This window comes from Notamacropus eugenii, chromosome 4 (genome assembly GCF_028372415.1).
Source record: "Notamacropus eugenii isolate mMacEug1 chromosome 4, mMacEug1.pri_v2, whole genome shotgun sequence".
Classification (NCBI taxonomy): Eukaryota; Metazoa; Chordata; class Mammalia; order Diprotodontia; family Macropodidae; genus Notamacropus; species Notamacropus eugenii.
Window position 1 is genome coordinate 246896490 of NC_092875.1, and position 26399 is coordinate 246922888.

A 26399-nucleotide genomic window follows, 5' to 3' on the forward strand; every position below is an offset into this window, starting at 1 on the left:
CTTATAATCCCTAATCTAGTTCCTCCTAGTGAGACAGCCTCGGGGAGGCATGGCCTTGGGGTGCACCTGCAAGGTCAGGGTGTTCTCATCCTTGCATATCAAGAGTGGGGATGGTGAGCCAATTGTCCTGATAAAGTTAGCAGCTCATGTTAGTACAAGTCTCAAGTAAAACCTGGACAGTACCTCACATTCTGGACTACATCAGCACTGGCCCTCTACACAGACCTACTAGTGGTAATACTGGATCAAAGGGTATGCACAATTTTATAGCCTTTTGAGCATAGTTCCAAATTTCTCTCCAGAATCAACCCTGATCTTATATTAAAAGTTTCTGGCTTTTCTCCATTATAGATAATGCTTGCCGTTGGTTGTAAGTCAATAATACATAATTATCACTTTAAGGAAAGCTCCATTTATTGAGATAATTTCTAGGTTGTTTTTTTTTAAATAGCAAAATGGGTGTTGTATTTTGTCAAAAGCTTTTTCTGCATCTATTATAATAATTACATGATTTCTGTTGGTTTTAATGTTAATGTAGTCAGTTAGGCTGATACTTTCCCTAATACAGAATCGTCTGTGCCTTCTTCATATAAATCTACATTGGTAATAGTATGCAGTCTTTTTGTTATGTCATTTTAATCTCCTTGCTAATATTTCATTTAAAAATTTTACATCAATCAGGGAAATTGGCTTATAATTACATTTTTTCTGTTTTGTCTCTCCCTGTTGTAGGCATTAAGACTATGTTTGTGTCATAGAAGGAATTTGGTAGTATTCCTTTTTTATTTATTTTTTCAAATAATTTATGTCTTATTGGAGTTGATTGTTCTTTAACTGTTTGGTAGAATTCACTTATAAATCCATCTGGTCTTGGGTTTTTTTTTCCTTAGGGACTTCACTTACAGTTTCTTTTTCTAAAATAAGATTATTTAAATATTTTATTCTGCTAATCAGTGCAATTCATATTTTTGTAAATATTCATTTATTGATTGTCAGTTTTATTGGCATATATTTGGCTTTTATTTTCTTTTCATTGGTTAAGTCATCTTTGTTTTTTGATCTTGGCAATTTTGTTTTCTTTCATTTAAAAAGATCAATTAGCCAATAGTTATCTTTTTTTAAAAAAAAAGCTCCTAGTTTTATTTTTTGGTTTATTTCCAATTTTGCTAATCTCTCCTTGGACCATCAGGATTTCTGTTCTGGTGGGTAATTGGGGGATTTTAATTTGTTGGTTTTCTTGGGTTTTTTTGATTGCATGCCCAGTTTGTAGATCTGCTCTTTCTCTTTTGTGCTTAGAGTTACACATTTCCCATTAAATACTGTATTAGCGTATCCTACAGATTTTGGTATGTTGTCTCATTGTTGTCATTATCTTTATTGAAGTTAGTGAGGATTTCTATGATTTATCTTTTGACCCACCCATTCTTTAGGATTAAATATTTCATTTCTAATTAATGTTTACTCTATACTTTAAAGACCTTGTGTTGAATGTAGTTTTTATTCCATTATAGTCAGGAAAAGTTCATGTAATATTTCTGTTTTTTTACATTTGTTTGTAAGATCTTTATGCTCTAATATATATAAACTTTTGTGAAGGTGCCAGATACAGCTGAAAAATACCTACACAGACAGTTCTTCTTTAAGTAAATTTGCATTATGCAAATTTAGTTCCCAGGCAGGCAAACACCATTCTTACAGCAATGCCTGTGCACTCTGCAATCCTGTGCCAGGGGTTCTGCACATTAGTGCTGTGGCACCAGGCCACATAGGGTGTGGGGCCACCTCACACCATACCCTACACCCCTTGCCAAGGGGAGGAAGAGGTGTACAGAACAGTCCCACTTAACATACATTAAGCAAAATCAGACTCATCTCTATTCCCATATAATATTCTCCAGAGGTCTGTCATGTCTAATTTTTCTAAAATTCTATTCCTCTCCTTAACTTTCTTGTTTATTTTATAATTAGTTTTATCTGACTTTGAGAGGATTAAATTGAAGACCCCTCCACTATTATAGTTTTACTGCTTATTTCAGATTCTAAGCCCTGCATTCCTTTATAGTGGTGGTTATTAAATCTTTCGTGATCCTGATTGTGGCTACATAGTATCTGAATTCTTTCTTTCTGGCTACTTGCAGTATTTTCTGCCTGACCTGGCAGTTTTGGATTTGGGCTACAATATTCCTGGGAGCTTTCATTATGGGATTTTTGTTTTCAGGACGTGACTGGTGGGGTTTTTTATTTTCAGTTTCTACTTTACCTTCTGATTCTAAGACATCTGGGCCATTTTCCTTTACAATAATTTCTTAAAATGATGTCAAGGATTTTTTTTGTTTGTTGCTTTCAGGTAGACCAGTGATTTTTAAATTAGCTTTCCTCAGTCTATTTTCCAAGTCAGTTGTTTTTTCTGTCAGATATTTTGTATTTCGTTCCGTTTTTTTCAGTCTTTTGTTTTTGTTTTATTATTTCTTGATATCTAAAGATGTCAGCATCCATTTGGCCAATTCTAATTTTTAAGGAATTCTTTTCTTCAGTAAGTATATATTTTAATGAAACTTTAATTCTCTTTTTATAACTTTCTTGAATAGCCCTCATTCTTTTTCAGTTTTTTCCTCAACCGCTCTTACTTGTTTTTAAAAATAATTGTTTGCTCTTTCTTATCTCTTTAGCACTTACTTTGTTTTGTAGTTCTTGTTTTGATTGTATCCAGTCTACATTTTTCTTTAAGCCTATATTTGATGTTTTCAAGTTATTGTTTTCTTCTGTGTTTGTCACTTGAGCTTAGTTCTTTGTAGTTTGCTTCTTTTTTGTTTGTTTATTCTTTCATCCTCTCAGCTTTGAACTTTATAATGTGGAGTTTTATTTCTGGGGGGTCTGAACTTCTACTGTTTTCACAGCTCAGTATGAGGACCTGCAGGTTTTCAATGTTTTCAAAATGGGGAGAAGTCTATTCACTGTTGTCCTAGTCTTAAGTTCTGACTCAAGTTTTGGTCTGTTGCCTTGTGTGTAGTTGAACATCAGTCACTGTTAGGCTTCAGGGAGGTTCTGGAGCTTCAGAGTGACTGAACTTCTGAGTTCGTTTTGATCTTGGTCTTCTGCCCTGGTTATTCTACTGTAGGCTTATGTGCTGGGAATAAGGTTAGAACTGAGTTGCTTCTCTGCTACTGTGCTCAGAGATACACAGCTAAGTTTTGGGAATTTTGGGAATTTGTTCAGTATGCAGCTAGGGCACTGTGTTCCTCCCAAGTCTGTCTCCTAGAACTGGATATTAGGTCACAGAGCTCCTGCACTTAGTGCTAGTTTGGGGGTGTCTTGGGATCTCTTTCTTGCTCTGGTGATGTATATTGGGTCCCTCTCCATTCCTGGGTGCTTGAATGACTCTGATTCTACCACTGCCATCATGCTGTGCTCCTGCCCAGCCCCCGCTGTGCCCAGACCTCTATGTCTGTCTTCCTAAGCTGCGCTGGACTAGGGGAAAAAAAACTCACTGTGACTTTTTCTTGGCTTTCCCAGTGAGAATTTCATCTGACCAGTTTTCTAGGTATTTTGGAGGCATGTTGGGAGAGCTAGGCAAAAATGTTGACTCCCTACCATTTTGATTCCATTCCATCTCATTGACTTTTCTTGACCCAAAAGACTCCCTGTTTTATTAGTTTTTATACTTGAGATTTACCAAAATAAGTCTTTAGTTTCTTCCTGTTGTCTTTACAATAAAATAAAATTTCTTTAATTAACATTTAAAGCTATCCACAATTTGACTCCAGTTTATCGTTCCACAGGTTAATTACATATTATTTCACATCAAGTACACTGTGTTCTAACCAAACTAGCTACTTTATATTCCATGTACATAAAATACTATTGTCCCTCCCACCAAGTTACTTTCAAACAGTGTCTCTCACACCCTGAATGCTCTTACTCTTCCACTTGCCTCTTAGAATCCCTGTTCCTCCTCCAAACTCAGTTTTAGTTAGTGCTTCCTACTTCAAGAGGACTTTTCCTGTACTTCTCAGTTGATAGCACCCAAATTGATGTATTTATTTTGTATGTATACTGTACTTCGTAATCTATGAATACGTTGTGCCTCACTAAAAAAATTACGTTTCTTGAGGACAGAGATAGCCTCATTTTTTGTATTTGTATTCCCAAGGAGTAACACCTGGGTACTTAATAAATGTGGATTGAGTTCACATTTGATAACCCTTTCATTTTCAGGGAAGTAGATGTTATAGTCAATATAATTCTGAGGGAGAGCAGTGGCAGATTCTGCATAGACATGTTGTTCCCTCCATGTAAAATTCTTTTTCCTTCTTGTTGCTGATACAGATCCTTCAAGTCTTCCCCCATGAGGCTTTCCTTAACTAATACTTACTTTTTGATATAGTGCTTTAAGGATTACAAAAAAAATCCTTCATAATAACTCTGAGGTAGATAGTGTAATTGATGTCACCCCCACTTTGTAGATGAGAAAACGAGTCTCAGAGAGGGAAAGTGGCGTATCCAGGATCACTCAGGTGTCAGACCTGAGGCTGAACCCAGGGCTCTTCTCATTCAAGTGATCTTTCCACTATACCCTGCTGCATTCCCTCTACACTTTGTGTATGTAGTCTATACCAATTTGTCCAATGTTTCCTCAGATGTTAAATCAGGATTGTTCATTAGTTGGTTTTGTCTGTGCTGTACCTATTCATCTTGACTGTCATTCCCTTAGTGGAAGGACTGAAATTTTGTGATTCTGACCCCAGCATTTGTCTTTTACTATATTTTGTACATAATAGTAGACACTTAAATACTTGTTAAATGAATAAGCTTAGCTTTAAAGAAAGGATAACATGAAATTATTGTTTAGAGAGAACCTACCTTTTCTCACAGAACTTTATTCAGACTTACTGTGTGAGTCACCACTAGGTAGAATAGATGGATAGCTTTTGACCAGATTGTCCTCCATGCCTTACATGCACTCCTTTCTCACTTTCCCTTTTAGAATCTTAGTTCAAGCACCATTTTCTACAGGAAGCCTTTATTTCCCCACTTGCTAGTTTCTTCCCAACTTCTATCCTAAAAAAATACTTGTCCTGGTAGCTGTTATGTATGTACTATATATGAGGCTGCATAAAACAGTGGAGGGCTAGCCTTGAAGTCAGAAAGACTTAGTTCAGTTCCCACTTCTGACACATTCAGTTTGAATCATGGCAAATAACTTAACTTCTTAGTACCCTAGGCAACTCTTTAAAACAAATGTTGGGGAGTAAGTTCCACAGGAGATCTCTGTACTGAAGAAATCATAGGTGCAATTCATGTATATATATGCTTTTGGGAATACATATATATTTACATGTTGTTTTCACCAATAGAAAGTCCAGTCCTTTGGTGCAGGAACCATTTCATTTCTGTCTTTGGGTCTCTACCACCTAGCACATTTTGTTGTTTAGTCGTTTTCTGTCATGTCTGACTCTTTATCCTCTTTGGGGGATTTTCTTGGCAAAGATATTATAGTATTTTGTCATTTCCTTCTCCAGCTCATTTTACACATGAGGAAACTGAGGCAAACAGGGTTAAATGATTTGCCCTGAGTCACACAACTTGTGTCTGAGGCTGGATTTAAATTTAGGAAAACTCATCTTCTAAACTCTAGACCTGATATGCCCAACTAGCTGCCCATACTGAGCACATAGTTGGTGCCTAATCAATACTTGTAAAATGATCGATTTAATCTCTTTAATTATCAGGCTGTTCTCTAAGATCTCTTATTATGTTAAAGATGAGTTGCATTCTGCCTCAGGAGAAGGAGTTCCATTACTTGACAAAATCACAAAGCTTTGTTATAATATAATGGTTGGTAACTTTTTTAAAGTTATTAAATTCAACTGTCTTGTTTCTGTTAGGAAAAAAAAAAAGTGTTTCCCATTCAAAAAAGATCTTCAAGAGCTTTAGAGTAGATGATTTACTGGTTAGTTAAGTTGTGCTTTAGTTAACTTATTTAATCCTTTAGAATAAGCATAAGTCATTAAAGTTTTATGGAGTGTTTAAGAGTATAATAAAGTGAGCTTATAAAGGCAGTACAATTCTGCCAAGGTCTTTAAAAGGTTATGTGTAGTTTTGCTAAATGTCTAAATATTTATTCTGAAATTTGTTACCCACTCTCTAAAAGGTTTACTATTCTTGCAATAATGTTTTGCAAGTACTTCAGCATGAGACAGAAAATCAAAGAGCTTGGTCTTGACCTTGCCATTGCTATCTTTTTGACCTTGTACAAGTCCCTTAACTTCTTAGGTTATAATTAACTTTAAAAGAGGGGAAGAGATGAATAAAATGGCCTCTAAAGGTCAGCTCTAAATTTCTGTGTTTTTATTGAAATCTTTGACTAAAAGGCAAGTCACTAAACCAGTCAGAATCCTTTTTTCTGTATAATGAGGATAATAATACCAGTAGTGTCTTATGCTGTTTGAGGGTCACATGAAATAACACTGAAAGTCTACAGAAGATCAGCTCTTGTTATTATTCCATTAGCATTGGTATTTCCATCAAGGAACTCCAAGTACTTTACTAAATCTTAAAAAATGAAAATAAAAAGTACCAATAAGCTATCTAAAGATTGAAACTTCAGGTATCTATGATCTCATTGAGGATGGGGTACTCCCTCCAACAGTGCAGATAACAACCCATCTATGAAATGGGTAGGGTAGTTTTTTTAAGTTGTGGTTGGAAAGCATTAATTGTATTAATTACTAATGGCTCGATTTCAATTGATAGGCCTTTCTTAGTTTAGGCTGTCTCTTCAGTGACAGGCATGCAAAATATTATGAGGCCTATCCCTGAGTCTTTCCAGCTTGATAGGTATGCCCTCAATTTCATGCCAACTATTTGTAAACCATTTAAATAACCCAAATGAACTATAGTTTCTTAAATGCATTTGGTGTGTATATACATATGTATACACTGAATGCATTTTTATTGATCATTGGAAGTTCGTCTTGAAGTTTCATTTGCTGTTAATAATTCAAGTAGGTGGTTTTATGTCATATCTATTTTCTACTCCTTCCAATGAAGTAGAACAAGTAGCCAAGAGAACTCTTGGGTTGTAGCTTGTAATTTAATATGCTTACTAGCCAGGAGTAGTTTGTTTTTTTTTTTAACTTTTATATAATTTATTTATTTTTCAGTTCTTAGCATTCACTTACACAAGTATTTGAATTCAAAATTTTCTCCTCATCTCTCCCCACCTTCCACCCCAGGACAGCATGCACCCCATCCACCCCTTCCTTCAGTCTATCTTCCCTTCTATTACTTACCCTTCTTCCATTCCCCATCCCCTCTATTTTCCTGTAGGGCAAAATCGATGTCTATACTCTATTGCTTGTATAGCTTAATTTCCAGTTGCATGCTAAAACAATTTTTAACATCCATTTTTAAAGCTTTGAGTTCCATATTCTCTCACGCCCTCTCCACCCATCCTCATTGAGAAAACAGGAAGTTCAATATAGGTCATACATAGGTAACAATGCAAAGCACTTCCATAATAGTTACGTTGTAAAAGACTAACCACATTTCCCTCTGTCCTGTCCTGCCCTTCACTTATTCCATTCTCTCCCTTGACCTGTCCTCCCATAATAGTGTTTGCTGTCCCGTCTATTATCTTCCCTCTCCTATCCCCTTCTCCCTTGCCTTCCTGCAGGGTAAAATAGATTTCCATATCCAAATAAATGTGTGTTATTCCCTCATTAAGCTAAATCCTATGGAAGTAAGGCTCAATTATTTCCTTTCATCTCCCCGCTCTTCCCCTCCATTGGAGAAGCTTGCTCTTTCCTCTTTTATGTGAGATGATTTGCTACATTCTACCTTTTCCTTTCTCTTCTAGTACATTCCATTCAACAGTAAATTTTATTTTTTTTAGGTATTCTCCCTTCATATTCAACTCAACCTGTACCCTCTGTGTGTGTGTGTGTATGTACATACATATATACCTATAGACACCTACATATATATATTCCCTCTAACTACCCTAATACTTTCAAGGTCTCATGAGTTACAAATAATATCTTTCCATATAGGAATGTAAACAATTCAACTTTAATGAGTTCCTTAAGCCTTCACTTTGTTGTTTACCTTTTCATGTTTCTCTTGATTCTTGTATTTGAGAGTCAAATTTTCTCTTCAGCTCTGGTCTTTTCAACAACAATTCTTGGAAGTCCTCTATTTCATTGAAATTCCATTTTTTCTCCTGAAGTATTATACTCAGTTTTGCTGAATAGGTGATTCTTGGTTTTAATTCTATATCCTTTGACCTCTGGAATATTATATTCTAAGCCCCTCAATCCCTCAGTGTAGAAACTGTTAAATCCTGTTATCTTGATTACATTTCCACAATACTTGAGTTGTTTCTTTCTGGCTGCTTGCAGTACTTTCTCCTTGACCTGGGAACTCTGGAATTTGACTACAATATTCCTAGGAGTTTTCCTTTTGGGATCTCTTTCAGGAGGTGATTGTGAAGTCTTTCCATTTTTATTTTACCCTCTGGTTCTAGAATATAAGGGCAGTTTTCCTTGATAATTTCTTGGAAGATGATGCCTAGGCTCTTTTTTTGATTGTGGTTTTCAGGAAGACCATTAATTTTTAAATTATCTTTCCTGGCATCTATTTTCCAGGTCAGTTGTTCTTGCAGTGAGATATTTCACATTGTCTTCTATTTTTTCATTCTTTTGGTTTTGTTTTATAATTTCTTGGTTTCTCATAAAGTCATTAGCTTCCATCTGCTCCATTCTAATTTTTAAAGAACTATTTTCTTCAGTGAGCTTTTGAACCTGCTTTTCCATTTGGCCAATTCTACTTTTTAAAGCATTCTTCTCTTCATTGGCTTTTTTGGACCTCTTTTGCCATTTGGGTTAGTCTTTTTTAAAGATATTGTTTTCTTCAGCATTTTTTGGGTTCTCGTTTCACAAGCTGTTGACTTGCTTCTCATGATTTTCTTACATCACTCACATTTCTCTTCCCAATTTTTCCTCCACTTCTCTTAACTTGATTTTCAAAATCCCTTTTGAGTTCTCCCATGGCCTGAGCCCATTGCATATTTTTATTAAAGGTTTTGGATGTAGAAGTCTTGAATTTTATGTCTTCCTCTGATGGTATGCTTTGTTCTTCCTCTTCTGAAAGGATGGAAGAAAATATCTTTTCACTAAGAAAATAAACTTCTGTAGTCTTATTTTTTTCCCCTTTTGGGGGCATGTTCGCAGCCACTTACTTGACTTTTGAGTCCTTTGTCAAGTGGAGGATATGCTCTAGGGACCTATAAGTTCTCAGTTCCTCCAAGGTGGCACAATCAAGGGAGAGAAGTTTACTTCTCTCCTGGCCTGCTCTCTGATCTGGGAGCTTTTCTGCCTAGGATCTCTCCTCCTCACCTCAGGACTGCCACTCAGAACTGAGACCCCGATCAGCTGCTGGATTCCCCCAGGGTCTCCTTTAGGCCAAGGGCTCTAGAAGTGGATGCTGCTGCTGCCCTGGGACCATGGCCAGGGCAGGTTCAGACACCTCCTTTCACCCAGAGCTTTCTTACTGACCTTGATGCTGTCTTTGGTGTTTGTTGGTTGAGAAATCTGGGAACCACAGCTACTACCTGTTATTCTGCACCCTGAACCCTGCTCCAGTCCTGTCTGTGCTGCGCGGCCAAGGCTGGTCTATGCTCTACTCTGAACCTGATGCGATAGACCTTTCCTGTTGGCCTTCCAGGCTGTCTTGAGCTGGAAATCTCTTTCAATCTGTCATTTTTGTGGCTTCTGCTACTCTAGAATTTGTTTTGAGTCATTTTTTACGGGTATTTTATGGGCTATGGGGGGAGAGCTGGAGCAGGTCTGTCCTTCTATTCCACCATCTTGGACCCTGGGTAGTTTTAATTTCAAAGAAACTTCTTAACCCCGGTCGCAAGAATCAAACTTGCATAAATAAAAATATGTGCTTTTCTTTTCCAAACAGTGTGATTATTCTCTCCCCCACACCCTACCACCAGCCCTTCAACTTGCTCTTATTCCTTTTATCTTCTCCTCTCAGGTAGCTTGGTTGCACAGTGGCTAGAGCATTTGAAGACCGGAGTTCAGATCCAGCCTCAGATACACTAGCTCTGTGACTCTGGGCAAGTCACTTACCTCTATTTGCCTCAGTTTCCTTATCTATAAAATGAGCTGGAGAAGGAAATGGCATACCCCTCCAGTATCTTTGCCAAGAAAGCCCCAAAAGGAGTCACAGAGTAAACACCACTGAAACAACTGAACAATAAAGCTCCTCTCAGGTAGCCATAGTAGTAATGAGTGATAAGTAAGAGGATAAGAGTTAAGTCTTACTTATATGAACAAGAGAGATCATTTATTTTTGATAATGATTTGCATTTGATTTCCACGATCTGTGGTAGGAAAATAGTATGCCCTGGCTTAACGTGAAGGGGTTTTTTGTCCACTATTTTGACCCAAAAGACCTCTGCCTCCTCTGAATTTTCCAAATTAATCACATTGGTACAGAAACAAGGAGTTCTGCAAGTTTACTTCACAACACATGGCATTTTCCCATCTTTTTTAACCACACTATGCCTTTTGATGAGAGATATTTCAGAAAAACAGTGTAACTCTGCTGAAACACAAACTGCTCACTTTTTAGAGGCAAATTAACCAGACAACAGGATGTTGCTTAATACCCAGATTTATAGCATTTAGTAAAGTGATTGTTGAATGTCTCAAACGGCTTCTTTGTCTACTAGTTTACTTCTAGCTGTAGCTTTTATTCACCAGATCAAGTCTAGTATTCTTGTTATTGCATTAATCTCAAGTTATCAACTGTTGCAAAAATTCTGGTGCTGAAGATTTAATGGAAATACCAAGTCTATTAGAAAAATGCTTCAAATTGTCCATCTGTCAGCAAAAGTTTAGCAGTGTTTTGGTTGGAGATTAATAAAGTGATACTGCAATCTTATGTTTATTTTGGAATCTTAAATATGAGTATAAACATAAAGAATACCACCAATATTTTATGTAACTCACATGTTAGAAGTGTTTTGTTTGAGGGATAAGAATGCGCATTTCCTTTATTGTAGTTTAAAGGCCCATGTTATGTTTTATTTAGCTTGCCAAAGTGTAGTTTTAATTTTGTACTGTATTGAGATGGAGAATCTGTACAGTGCAGCCAATTTTTTCTGTACCATTTTAAGAGAACGTAAGTCCACACTGATCTGCAAGATAGAAACTTTACTATTTCCTTACCTCAAGTATGTTGTGTTAGAATGATGGCAAACCAAACATTTCCAGTCTATTTTATTCTGAGATGAGATTATACATGATTTTTACTTTACTTCCCTGTTGTTTTGACCTACTTACTCAGTACCCAGATGGATCTGTGATCCTACCTATTTATAAATTTTCTCCAGTAATACAGATCTGAACACTTGACCTGTTTAAATGTTTTATATGTGTGATTGGAGTTTGTTTGTTTTTTTAAATCATAGATGTGACCTTCATTGTGGTTTCTTAAAATCATTGACTTAGAATTTGAAATACATTGTAAAAAAAAATCTATTCATACTCAATTCAGTAGACATTAAGTATCTACCCAGGTGCAAAGCATTGTTTTAGGCACAGAGAATACAGATGGTCCCTCTTCTCAAGAAGTCGTCTCTCTGCTCAAGAAGCTTGCATTCTGTAGTAGGGTGGAGTGTGGTGTGAAAGAAATAAGGTATATATATCAATAAGAACCATGCAAGAAAAAATGTGAGAGAGAGCAGAAATAATCAAGTGGATGGAGATCATGGAATGCTTTGTGGAGGAGGAAACTCCTAAACTGAGTCTTGAAGAAGGAAGAAGATAAAAGATTTTGAAAAGTGAAGATGAAGAGAGTACATTCCAGGTTGTGGGGAGAACAAGTTGTGCAGATGCAGAGAAAGTGGGAGATGAGCTATTGAATTCTGAGAATGACTAACAGACTAGTTTGGCTACAAGAGTTCATACAGAGAAGTTTAGGTAAGAGCTAAATGGTGGAAGACCTCAATTGCCAAATTTAAGGAGGCTGTATTTTATCCTATAGATAATGGGTAGCTGTTAAACATTTTTTATTCTGGGTGTGACATGATCAGTTGTCATGCTTTAGGAAAAATATTTTGGCAGCTGGGTAGAAGATGAATTGAGAGGGAAATACTGAAAGCAGTAAGGCCAAAAAGGAAGTTATTCATCAAAGTAAGAGGTTAAGAACTTGAATTATGGTAATGGCTATGTCATTGGAAAGAAAGCACTAGGTCCAACAGATGGTATAAAAGTAGAACGATTGGATATGGAGAGTGAGAGAAAGGGAAGAGTCAAGGATGACTCTGAGATTATGAGGAGCTCTTGGAATATCAGTGCGTCCAAGGCCACTGGCTCTGCTTCTAGCTTGGTCCCCAAAGCCATTGCCTAGGGAAGAGAGAGACAGAGAGAAAAGGGGAAGAGTAAAAATAGCAGCCACCATTTATCCCAAGAATTAATTCGAAAAATATACTCTTGTTTTCTAGAATAAACCAAATGAAAATTAAGAGACATAAAAAGTAGCAAAGTTTTGTAGTGATTGCCAGCAATAGTGATGGGAAGGCATAGAGGGATGTAACATGCATTGATGAAGGTATTCTTCATATCATGACTCCATTAAGGCAATTTCTGTTTTATTAATGTTTTTCTCTATTAATGTTAATTATTTTGTTCTATCAGTAATGTGAGATGAAACATGCATTTAAAGTTTTTCTATTAGATAATTCATTTTTCTATGTTAGAATTTAAACAGGTAATAATAAAATGGTTATAAACATTTTTGCATTTTTACTAGGAAAGTTCTCAGAGGGGTAGAATGCTGGGGAGAAACTATGGTGATATTAAAAAGCAAAATATATTAATAAACTTTATTTTTAAAATTATATTACATAAAATGGAATTTAACAATTTGTCATAGAGAAATATGTATTTTTATTTCTCTATCACATGGTGAATCATGAGCAGTGCTTTTTAACAAATATATACTTAATTGACTTGAAGATAAACTAGAATCCATCCCAGAATCTTAATTAAAAATAGGAAAGTTAATCAGAAAACTTAAATTTTGGCATTATTTTGTAGGAGGTGCTATTTTCAGAACTGAAAATATACTTTTATTCCCTTCAGTTTCTGGACGCTTCTCTCTCACTTATTGTATTATGAATTACTCCCTTCAAAAGGAAGGAACCCATACTGTTTTTTGTATAGGTTGACTGCTGAGTTCAGCCATACGTCAGCTTTCCCCTAGTAGTGCTATCAGTTATCTAGAATTTAGGAATCATTTTATTCTCCTGTCTTATTTTTGATGTGTTCAGAAAGCTATTCTGTGGTCAATTTTGTTCTGATTGTTTTGACTATTAGAATTGGATTTCTTCAGAATGGGGGGATAATGATAGCTAACATTTGCCAAAGGATTTTAAGGTTTCCAAAGGACTTTGTTTAACACACTATTTCATTTAATCTTCCAAACAACCTTGTGAGGTAGGTACTATTATTATAGCTGTTATATCTCATTTTGCAGATGAGGATACAAATTCAGAGACATTAGGTAAATTGCCAAAAGTCTACTGTGTTTAAAATACTGTGCTGATATAAAAATGAAGCGGTTTCTGCCTCCACGGAACTTATTTTCTTTGGTTGGGGGGAGGCTACAATGTTCAAAAGTAAATGTAAAATACATAAAAAATATAACAAAGTAATTTTAAGATGAAGACAGTACTAATCAATTGTGAGTATCAGGAAAGGCTTAGAATAGCAGGTGGCACCCAAGCTATGCCTTGAAGAAAGTAAGGTTTTCTACAAAGCAGAGCTGAGTAGATGAGAGTGTGGCAGACAGAGGGGATTCCCTGATACAGATGCCCTGAAGTAGGGAAAGGAATGTCACTTTTAGGAAATAGTTCTCCAACCTAACATTACCCTTGTACATCAAGTGGTTCAAAAATATTTTAATACAGCTCCCTCATAAATTTGGGAACCATTTCATTATATTTAGGAGACATGATAATGAATTTAAAACAAAGTAAAATCATATTGAATTTAAACTGAAATATACTATGCTTTTATATAGGGTATCCCAAGGCTCTTAGTGTAGTTTTAAGATACTTAAAAAAAAAAACTTTAAAACTTAACTAAGATCCTTGTGATACTCTGCATTAATTGTTCTTGACATCATTGTATTGGTACCCTATTTTTAAATACAGAAAAGTCTTCTGTGTGGATTTCAAATGTACTAACAATTCTGCTATGCTTGGTTCTATTTATACATCTATAATACATGAATATAGAACTGAGTTAGAAGCTTCTAATGCCTCAATTATGGTGCTATAAATATTGCATTGCTTTCAGGCAGCTTGTTCAATGCTTACTAAATTGATCATAACAATATGCATAGGAATGATAATTTTTTTCAGTGATTTCTCATATTTGCCAGACTTTGTCCAAGATTAGTTATGATAAGTTTCTTTTCCAAGTATTAGACCTGAATTTTGAGGAAGTTTTCAAATAGTAGCTGGAAATTGGGATAATATAATTTTAGTAATAAAAGAAACCTTCTAACGATCTAGTTCAAAATCTGTCATTTTATTTGTTCAGAGGGAGGCAGCATGGTTTAATAGAGTGAAGTATTTATTAGTTGTTGTCAGCATTAGCAATAATAATTCCTGGAGGCTGATCTCACTGGTTATAGGCAAGGGCTTTAGGCTGCTTTTTAAAAGTCAGTAAATCCCTCAGCTCCAAGTTACACATCAATTTTTACAGACCAATAAAGGGGTAGTCATAAGAAATAATGTTTTCACCAAGCCCACGTTAAATGAAATGAGCTGACACTGAGGAGTTACAAAAGCCTGAAGAGAGAAATGTTGAAGAACACTAATGAGGGTCACTGAAAATCTTCACTTAACACAAATTCCATAAATCCTGGTTAATAATGAAATGCTTAACAAAATATCATTTTGAGACCAGTGTCTCAAAGATTTTTAATGTAAACATACTGGAATTTTGAAATGTCTTTTTTGAGTTTGATAGCACAAAACCAGTTTTCAGACCAACTATACCAAAAGGATAGTTTTTTTACATTTAAACTTTAAATAGTTTAAAATTTGACCTTTGCCATAATCATCATTAATATGCCCAAAATATTTAACAGAAAGTGTAAAAACATTTCAAAACCTGCACACAACTATATAATGTGACACAGTTACTTTGGTAAGAACTGTTGAAGGAAAGGTGGAGCTATCAAAGAATACAGCTAAAGACAGGTGCCAAAACACCCATCATAGTATGAGTGTGGCTTGAGAAAGTTTTTGAAGACCTGAGGAAAAACTTTGGAAGACTGAATATAGTTTCTGTTTGCAGTAGAAAACTTCAGTGCCATTTCATACATTTATTTATTTATTTATTTTGGTTACTACAGTGTTCAATTTAATATACATTAAAAAAGCAAGTACATGAAATTTCATGATTTTATATAGACACTTCTTTTTCTCTTCTTTGTATATTGAAATGTTCACTTTTGTGGATGCTAAGTTAATAATAAAAATAAAATTTTATGAAAAAAAGACTTTAACACCTAAGCTACTATTTAACTCTGCTGTGTGCCTCTTTCATTTATTTATTTATTTATTGAACTTTTAATATTCATTTTCACAAAATTTTGGGTTCCAAATTTTTTCCCCTTTTGTCCCCTCCCCCCACCCCAAAACACCAAGCGTTCTAATTTCCCCTGTCTGCCAATCTGCCCTCTCTTCTGTCATCCCTCTCTGCCCTTGTCTCCATCCTATACCCCTTTACCTGTATTTCTTATTTCCTAGTGGCAAGAACAGTACTCAACAGTTGTTTCTAAAACTTTGAGTTCCAACTTCTCTTCCTCCCTCCCTCCCCACCCCTTCCCTTTGGAAGGCAGGCAATTCGATATAGGCCAAATCTGTGTAGTTTTGCAAATGACTTACATAATAGTAGTGTTGTGTAAGAACTAATTATATTTCCCTCCATCCTATCCTGTCCCCCATTACTTCTGTTCTCTCTTTTGATCCTGTCCCTCCTCATGAGTGTTGACCTCAAATTGCTCCCTCCTCCCCATGCCCTCCCTTCCATCATCCCCCCCATCCTACTTATCCCCTTATCCCCCACTTTCCTGTATTGTAAGATAGGTTTTCATACCAAAATGAGTGTGCATTTTATTCCTTCCTTTAGTGGAATGTGATGAGAGTAAACTTCATGGTTTTCTCTCACCTCCCCTCTTTATCCCTCCACTAATAAGTCTTTTGCTTGCCTCTTTTATGAGAGATAATTTGCCCCATTCCGTTTCTCCCTTTCTCCTCCCAATATATTTCTCTCTCACTGCTTGATTTCATTTTTTTAAGATATGATCCCATCCTCTTCAATTCACTCTGTGCACTCTGTCTCTATGTGTGTGTGCGTGTGCATGTGTGTGTGTGTGTAATCCCACCCACTACCCAGATACTGAAAAGTTTCAAGAGTTACAAATGTTGTCTTTCCATGTAGGAATGTAAACAGTTCAACTTTAGTAAAGTCCCTTATGACTTCTCTTTGCTATTTACTTTTTCATGCTTCTCTTCATTCTTGTGTTTGAAAGTCAAATTTTCTTTTCAGCTCTGGTCTTTTCATCAAGAATGCTTGAAAGTCCTCTATTTCATTGAAAGACCAATTTTTCCCCTGAAGTATTATACTCAGTTTTGCTGGGTAGGTGATTCTTGGTTTTAGTCCTAGTTCCTTTGACTTCTGGAATATCCTATTCCATGCCCTTTGATCCCTTAATGTAGAAGCTGCTAGATAATATGTTATCCTGATTGTATTTCCACAGTACTTGAATTGTTTCTTTCTAGCTGCTTGCCATATTTTCTCCTTGACCTGGGAACTCTGGAATTTGGCCACAGTGTTCCTAGGAGTTTCTCTTTTTGGATCTCTTTCAGGCGGTGATCTGTGGATTCCTTGAATACTTATTTTGCCCTCTAGTTCTAGAATCTCAGGGCAGTTTTCCTTGATAATTTCATGAAAGATGATGTCTAGGCTCGTTTTTTGATCCTGGCTTTCAGGTAGGCCCATAATTTTTAAATTGTCTCTCCTGGATCTATTTTCCAGATCAGTTGTTTTTCCAGTGAGATATTTCACATTATCTTCCATTTTTTCATTCTTTTGGTTTTGTTTTGTGATTTGTTGGTTTCTCATAAAGTCATTAGCCTCTATCTGTTCCATTCTAATTTTTAAAGAACTATTGTCTTCAGTGAGCTTTTGAATCTCCTTTTCCATTTGGCTAATTCTGCTTTTGAAAGCATTCTTCTCCTCATTGGCTTTTTGAACCTCTTTTGCCAATTGAGTTAGCCTATTTTTCAAGGTGTTATTTTCTTTAGCATTTTTTTGGGTCTCCTTTAGCAGGGTGTTTACTTGTTTTTCATGCTTTGCTTGCATGTCTCTCATTTCTCTTCCCAGTTTTTCCTCCACCTCTCTGACTTGATTTTCAAAATCCTTTTTGAGCTCTTCCATGACTTGAGCCCATTGAGTAGGCTGGGATACAGAAGCCTTGACTTCTGTGTCTTTCCCTGATGGTAAGCATTGTTCTTCCTCATCAGAAAGGAAGGGAGGAAATGCCTGTTCACCAAGAAAGTAACCTTCTATAGTCTTATTTTTTTTCCCTTTTCTGGGCATTTTCCCAGCCAGTGACTTGACTTCTGAGTGTCCTCTCCAGCCCCACCTCGCCTCCAGATCCGCCCAGCCAGCACTTGGGTCTGAGATTCAAATGCTGCTTCCCAGCCTCAGGGCTTTGGGCTGGGGCAGGGCTGCTATTCAGTGTGAGATAAGTTCAGGTGCTCAGGTGGCGGCAGGGCTGCCTCTCCGGCTCAGTTCCCTCAGGGGGTTTATGTGGAGACCTTCAACAATGGATCCGAGCTCCTGCCTGCTTGGGGAGCCCTTGACTGTTGCTGCCTCCGCTGCTGCCTCCCGAGGGGGCCTGAGTTATGGAGGCACCCCACACCCGTCTCGACCCGCTGAAGAGACCCTCTCACCGACCCTTGTCACCTGTGGGTGGGGGACCCGAGCGGCTGCTGGAGATTCCATCCCTGAAGCCTGCTCGGATCCGCTCCTTTCCGCACCGCCGAGGCAGGATTGGGCTCTGCTCCGGGTCCGGGGCGCAAGGGACCTTCTGCGAGAGGTTTTCAGGCTCTCTGGAGCAGAAATCTCCTCCGCTCCATTGTTCTGTGGCTTCTGCTGCTCCAGAATTCACTGGTGGTTCTTTTTTTACAGATATTTTATGGGCAGTGGGTTTGGAGGTAGCGTATGTGTGTCTTTCTACTCCGCCATCTTGGCTCCGCCCACCATTTTATACATTTAAAGGTAACCCAAAAAGTCATAGAAACTGAAGGGAATTCCAGAAGTCTTGAATAGAATCTAGAAAACAAAATGTGTTAGAAGTTCTAGATTCCCTTCATAAACAATTTAAAGTAAAAAAGTCAAAATTATGAGGCAACACAAAGACTCAGACTGATTCAAAGGACAAAATCAGCAGGTCAGCATCCATCAAGAACTTGACTTCAAGAACCAATGAAATTAGAAGAGAGAGAGAACCCTTTGAAGAAGCATAATGTTGAAAATTTCCAGGCATCTGTATGTCTGCAAGAAGTCTAGCATGACAAAAACTCAAATTGAATCAAATGCAAAATTAAGTGCACACACTAGAATATAATGAACCAAAAAGGACTTTATATACATAAATGAAACTCTAACTTCTCCACAAAACTACAGCAGAATAGCTACATAAAATCTATAATTGTTGGCTCAGATATTTCCCTGTGCCATGTGAATTTCTAGCAAAGTGCTTCCTTTCAGACTCATACCATGTTTTTTTTTAATTTTGTAAAAGAGGATGGCAGCTAGAGGGGATATGGAAAAATAGGGACATTAATGCACTGTTGGTGAAGCTGTGAGCTGGCCTAACCATTCTGGAGAACTACACACCCAAAGGGTTGTAAAAATCTGCATACCATTTGATCTTGCAATTCCTCTACTAGGTCTGTATTCCAAAGAATCAATGAAAAGAGAAAAGGACCTCTTTTTTAAAAATTTATAACATTTCTTTTTGTGGAGGCAAAGAATTGGAAATTGAGAGGGTAGGCCCATCAATTGCGGAATGGCTGAACAAGTTGTGGTATATTATTGTAACAGAATACTATTGTGCTATAAGAAATGATGAGTAGGCTGGTTTTAGAAAAACCTAAGAAATCATATGTGAATTAATGCAAAGTAAAGTGAGTAGGAGAACACTGAACAGAGTAACAGCAGTATTATAACAGTGATCAGCTGTGAAAGACTTAGCTACTCTGATCAAGACAATTCCAAAAGACCCATGGATGACAAATGCTGGCCACTTCCAGAGAGAGAACTGATGAACACAGAGTGCAGATTGAAGCAGACTTTTTTCCCCTTGATTTTCGTATTGTGTTTCATATTCTTTTGCATCATGGCTAATATGGAAATATATTTTGCATAACTTCATATATGTACTTGGTATCATACTGCTTGCCTTCTCAAGGAATAGGGATGGGGGAAGGACAGAAGAGAGGGAGAGAATTTAGTACTCAAAATTTTTAAAATTGAATGCTAAAATGTTTTTAAAATGTAATTGGGAAATATTTAATGACATAACAAGAATGACAGCTCACTTTCTCACTTAACTCCACATATTTCTAGTTCATTGCCAAATCTCAGCATTTCTACCTTCACAGCATCACTATATCATACCCTTCTCTCTACTTACACAACTCCTTACCCTAGTTTCAACCACCCTCATCACTTCATGCACAGATTTTTATAATAGCCTTTTAATTATTCTCCTTGCTTCTAACCTTTCCCTCTCCAATCCACCTTCCATTCAACTGCCTAGATGATTTTACTAAAAATATTGGTTTGCCTGTCACCCTCTTCTGCCCCCACATACTTCTAGCAAATTTCATTAGTTTTCTTTGTTTGGTGTTTGAAGCTTTTAATAACATGGTCTCTTTCTACCTTTCCTAGCTTCATATATCCACCTCCCTCCACACACTTTACTGTCCATCTACACTGGCTATCCCTCATCTCTCTACTTTTGCATTGACTATCCTTCAGTCTGAAATGCTATTTTTCACTTCCACTTCTTAGATTCCATGACTTCTTTTAGGATTTCAGCTTAAACCCCACCTTTCCAGGCATCCTTTCCCAGTCTTCCTAAGCTGCTTTTCCTTTCATCTACTATCATCTTATATGTACCTAGTTATTTATAAGCTCTTTCCACACAAGAATGTGAGTTCTTTATGGACAGGGACCCTTTTTTTCACCATTTTTTGTATCCTCAGAATTTGGCATGGTGCTTGGAACGTAGTAAGCACTTTGGTAAATGCTTTTTGACTGACCTGTTACCAAAAGACAAGAACACAAATGACCTCTCCAAATATAGGCCAGTTATGTGTTTTATGAACTTTATAAAAAGGATTTATATCTTGCATTCTACACCCCCACTCCTGTCCTCCACCCCCTATCTATTAACATACAGGAAAACAATATATTGACTCAAAAACAAAAAAAGATGCACAAAAGAGTCTCAGAATAAGAAAGAACAACTTATCAATTTAGTAATTATTGAACAAGCTACCCAAAAGCATTGTCACTATGGGTTTTTTTTACTGCATGTGTTGATGTCAAAGCTGTTGACTCAGCTCTGTCTTCATGGTTTATTCATGTCAAAATATATGACATAGGTCATGGGTTCTTAACCTAGGTTTCATAAATTTTTTTTTCAATATTTTACAACTATTTCAATATTATTGATTTTCTTCATAACCCCATGTATTTTATGCATTTAACAATTTCTTAGAAGAGGTTCATAGCCTTCATTAGACTTCCAAAGGAATCTGTGACATTAAACAGAAATTAAAAATCTCTGTACCAGGTTCAAGTTACAGTGAAACTTTCAGAGCGGTTGAAGTTCACATAGAAGACTATTCTCTGTTTAAACAATGTTGAGAAAATAATAGTGATGTTGAGAAAAATTAATATAAAACCTACTATCTTTCAGAGAAAAAGTTTACACCTATTGTAGTTTTGTTCACTTCTACCTTGTCCAACTCTTTGTGACCCCATGCACCATCGTACCCTAATACCTTTGATGGGGTCTTCTTGGCAAAGGTAGTGGAATGGTTTACCATTTCCTTCTGTAATGGATTAAGGCAAACAAAGTTTAAGTGGTTTCCTAGGGTCACACAACGTGTGTGGGATTATATTTGAATTGAATTCTATCCACTTAGCCTCTAGTTTTGCCTTGCATTAAACCCATTATCGTATGTTCTAAATAGAACTGAATGACCTGTAGACTTATGAGGCAGTTGTACCAAACTATCTTGTTGATTACTTGATGTATATGTATGAAGTCATGTTACATGACTGCACTGAAAATTAAACAGCTCTTTCATCTCATGGATTCTTTTCTCCCATGGCATAAAGTTGTTATTTGGACTTGAAGTATAGTATTTTTAATGTATGCCAAGGAAAAAGAGGAACTGAAGACTTCTAGCTCGAATCATAAGATTGAATCGAATTAGCTGATGAAGGTACTCTTTGCAAATACCTTGCTCATCTTAAGGCAAGACACACTGAGCAGAAGTCATTTTAAGGAGAAAGTCATGTCTATGTATGTCAAGAAACTTAACTATCATCCTTAAATCAAAACTCAAAAGGAAAAACAGAATTAAAGCAATTAACACCTGTGGAATAACAGTCTTAGTACAGTTTTGGAACCTTAAAATGGAAAATAAAAATTTGAAAGTATTCCAACAAAAACCAATAAGATAGTGAGAGTGGTCCCTTCACCATACAACTAGTATAGAAAGATCAGTACTTTCTCTTAAAAAAAGTAAAAGGATTCAGTCAGTCAGGTCAACTAACTTGAAGCTCCTGCTCTATAGTAGACTGGTACTAGGTACCATGGATTTAAATACAACAGGAACTTAATTATAAAGGGGGGGAAAGCAACATTTGCATAAAAATATGCATAAAGAATAAACACAAAATAAAGTAGTTTAGGGAACCTTAGTACTTGAGAAGATGAGATGTTAGTGTTTGAACTGAATCTTAACACAGAGGTGAAAGCCCATTTGTGAAGACCAGAAAGAAGGTTGCAACTAGTGCAGATAATGATTCCTCTACAGTGATTGCATTTTTCAAATTTGCATTACATATTTCCAGAGGATTCATTGCTTTTAGTAATCTGAACTTAGCTGTACCATAAAGTGAACAGGGAGGCTAGAAAATTGGGATCAGTTTGAGAAGAGCTTTAACAGCTAAATTGAATTTTTCTATTTGATTATAGAGGCTATAGGAATGAATGAGTTTTACACTCTAGGGGAATATTGAGTCATATCTGTGCAAAGGAAAGTAACATTGGCATCAGAATAGATTTGGAATGGGAAGAGACTTAGAGTAGGAGACTTCTAATTAGGGATTCCATTGTGAGAGGTGATGAAGACCTGAATTCTGGTGTTGTCTAAATAAATAGTGAGAATGGTATGGATCTAAGACATGCAGAGTATATAAAAAATATCTTTAGAACTTTTGAAAATACTTTTGTAGCTTTTGAGCAGTTGATAAAGGCTAACAATAGGTACTTGCCTCTATATTTGTCCAAGATAGTAAAAAATGGTCATCTCTAGAGGGTGTCTATGAAAAATCTAAAATCTAAAAATGAAATTAAAAGCCTCCCTATGGGTAACATCTGCATGAATATCTACCCTACAGCTAAACTTTATGTGTTGTCTCCCTCAATTAGAATTAGAACTTCTTGGAAGTATCCCCCAGCACTTAGAATAATTCTTGGCACAGGTACATAGAAGAACTTAATAAATGCTCATTCATTCATTCGGCAAAGAAGTATCAAGCAAATGACAAGTCATAATCTATTTATAAAAAAAGAAGAGTTAATCATGGTAGTTCAGAATGTGACCATTGGAATTATGGAAGATATATTCTTTAGGGGCCCAGTCTTAGTGACAAATGTAGAATATGCACACCAGAACCCAGGTGCTTTTTCTGTGACTTGATAATGACAAAGGCTTATTTTATTTTTCATAATAAAGATTTATTTGATGATAAATGTTTGAATTTTAGGCAGCTGATACTTGGTGATGTGATTGGTACCAAAAACATAAGGGTAAAGCTTCTCTTTAAAAATATTCTTAAAATTTAATATTATATGTTGTAGTCCTGCTGTAATGTTGGGCTTGGAAACAACCTCCATAGGTAAAATAAGATGCTTTTCTTCAATACATAAAGCCTCTTGGTAAAATCTAAAATGAGCCAGGCTTATAGAACAAAATTCACTCAAAATTCAAAGTTCCCAACATAAGTAGAGGATGTTCAAAGACTTTGTTAATGTTCTAGACTTGAGCTTTCATTGGTGTGGGAAACTACTTCCTGCATAGAACTCAACTAATCTCTAATTTAGAGTCTTGGAGAATTGCTTAAGGGATTGAGAGATTAAGTTACTTGCCCATGTTCACAACTTCTCGTATGAGTCAGAGGCAGGCCCTTTAGTGATATTGCCCTTTAAATGAATATGAAATTATTAAACATTTTCAGTCTATCTAGTGTTTTTGATTTTATATTAACTCATTTGTGAATATTTAAAGTTCATCAGGTGAAAAAAATCTTAAAGTTTAAATGGAAGTGTTTTTACAATGGGAAGTTTCATTTCTGTTCCATAGGCTAAGAGCAGGGTTATGTGACCGTTGTGCAGTGACTGAAGAACACATGAGGAAAAAACAACAGGAGTTTGAAAATATCCGGCAACAAAATCTTAAACTTATCACTGAACTTAGTGAGTTTTTCTTTGTTCAAAATTTTAATATCCAATGTAAGATGATATTTGTTGGTAAGCTTCTCAATAAATTGGTAATGATATTATTTAACTATTTCCTTTTAAAATACATTTGTGAGAGTCTGCATATATAAATCTGGTGGGAGTAGGAAGGAATCCTTTACATAGAAATAGTGGAGTGTTTGTGTGTATGTGAGAGAGAGAGAGATTGATTCATATTTTGGGGAGCAGCTGTCCTTTCCTCTCCAGAATGCCCCAAGGCACTATCCTTTCTCATACACTGTTTGTTTCATACAAACTAAATGAAGTGTAGAGTTGAAGAGTTACTGGTTTATCTGAATCTACTCCCAGCATTGTCAGCTCCTCTCCTATGTGGAAGAAGCCGGTCTGGCCGGCAAAGCATGGGGAGATACAGTCATTCAAATGTATTTTTCCACAGAGACAGTATTAAATGCAACAGTTTAAATAATACTAATATTGTACTTCTAGCACATTCCCTTAAAATGTACTATGAATTAAAATTGGCCTTTATGGACTAGCCTGGGAACTTATCTGTTACTTTACTGGTAGGAAAATATAATGCAAGTTTCAAACCATTGGTTTACTGATAAACACTTGAAGCAGCCTAGTCTTAAAGCTTGTATTGTTGGTATTTACTGTAATCTGACTTTTTCCACATTAGCAGGGGTAAGTGTTGCTAACTCTTCTTGCTGAATAGAGCATCGAGTATTGGTTGTGAAGTAAATTTAAATGAGACAAATTTCTACAAAGTAGTTAGTTCTTTGGTGTATATACAATTTACTTACAGTTGTTATTTACATTCGTAAACAGAGAAGAGATTATTTTCAAGAAATAATATTTTAACTTGTTTATATATTTACTTTGTGATATTTTCCATGACCAGATTTAGTCTGATGAATCATAGAACCTCAGAACTGGAAGGGACCTCAAAGGCACCTAGTTTAATCAATACCTGAACAGAAACTTCCTTTACTTTCTCCCTGACAAATGAAACTATGTTTCTAATTTCATCTATAATATCTACCACTAGTATTTGTGTCCATAATGTATTCTATCTGAGGAGGTAAGACACTTGGAAATTAGATGGAATAAGTAACCAGATGGAATGCTTTTCACTTCCTTCTTATCCTCAGCATGAATAATGATATACTCCTTTGCACATTAAGTACTTTTTCCTTTTGGTCCACAAGCGTTACATAAGATCATCAGTTAATCAGTTACATAGTAGTCATGAAACTTCAGATGTAATAATCAGTGCCTAGTAACAAATTAATTTTGCATGGTATAATTAATAAGCTTAACTGACATTGTCCTGACTTGAGTGAGGAAAAATCTAGCATAAATCAATAAATCAACAGTTATCTAGTAATGCATATTTTCCCTTGATTGCCCGTTTATTTTGTTAGATTTCAATTTCTTATATGGCTTCTTTTCCTAAAATATTTCAGTGAATGATAAGAATGTCTTACAAGAAGAAAACAAAAAACTTTCAGAGCAGCTACATCAGAAAATTGAGTGAGTATATATGTGTGTGTATGCTGTGAATACATAAGGTTTATTTAGAACAGTACTTGTAGGGAGTTTATGCAGGATATAGTCATTTGACTTATTAAACTACTTCAAAGATATTTTTATTTTGGTGGCAGCCATATATAATTTGTTTGATTTTGATTTCTCTAAAGCAAATCGTATGTTATTTTATTCTAACGGGAAGATCAAAACAAGCCTTGTAATGTCTCACTGACTTAAGACTCCTTGCTTTTAATTCTTGAAAAATTTAAGAACTTAAGAAAAATTCTAGAACTTAGTTTCATTTTTTTAAAAAGACTCTTAATATTTAATCATTATTTAAAGCAGTGATGTCAAACTCAAATAGGAATGGGGCCACTAAACTGTACGTAAGGATCCCAGCGAAACACATTTTGACTTGGAAAACTATGCATCAACATTATCTACATTTTATTGTATTTTATTTGTTTTGTTAAATATTGCCCACTTACAATTTTAATTAATATTTTGTTTTCAACATTCACTTTTATAAGATTACACCTTAGTTTCCAAAAAACATATAGCAATAATCATTAGATTTTGGATCCAAATTGGTTTTTCATGCTCTTTAAAGAGATTTTTTTTTTGTGGGTATGCATTCCTGTAATAAAAAAAAGTTACTCTAAATCTTTAGGACAACTTATGGAGACAGTTTCTTAGCTATTACAAGTGTTACAGCTTCTGTACTCTCTTCTCATGACTTTCATTAAATTCCATATCAGTTTTCTCTTAGATCAGTAGTAATAGTAGGATTTTGAGTTTTCCTAATTTTATTGCTATGTAGACCATCATATTTACTGTGTCATCATCCAACTGAAAGTATTGAGTGGAAATTAAAGGTGGGGAATCATTAGTGTCAGATAAAGGAGGTAATAGGGGAAGGACAGGGTATTAGCAGAAGGAGGGGTGAAATTGTCATGTAGGTGTGTGTATTCGGTCATTTTCAG

The 26399-nt window shown here is 35.9% G+C and overlaps 1 protein-coding gene across 4 annotated transcripts in view; it reads left to right on the top strand.

The window, feature by feature from the left end:
- Positions 1-26399, top strand: part of RBBP8 (RB binding protein 8, endonuclease) — a 102174-nt gene that overhangs the window by 24767 nt on the left and 51008 nt on the right. For all 4 annotated transcript variants that reach the window (XM_072604378.1, XM_072604379.1, XM_072604380.1 and 1 more), the window contains 2 exons: positions 23771-23883; positions 25353-25419. In XM_072604378.1, the coding sequence (XP_072460479.1) occupies positions 23771-23883; positions 25353-25419 (180 nt within the window). The remainder of the gene's footprint in view (positions 1-23770; positions 23884-25352; positions 25420-26399) is intronic.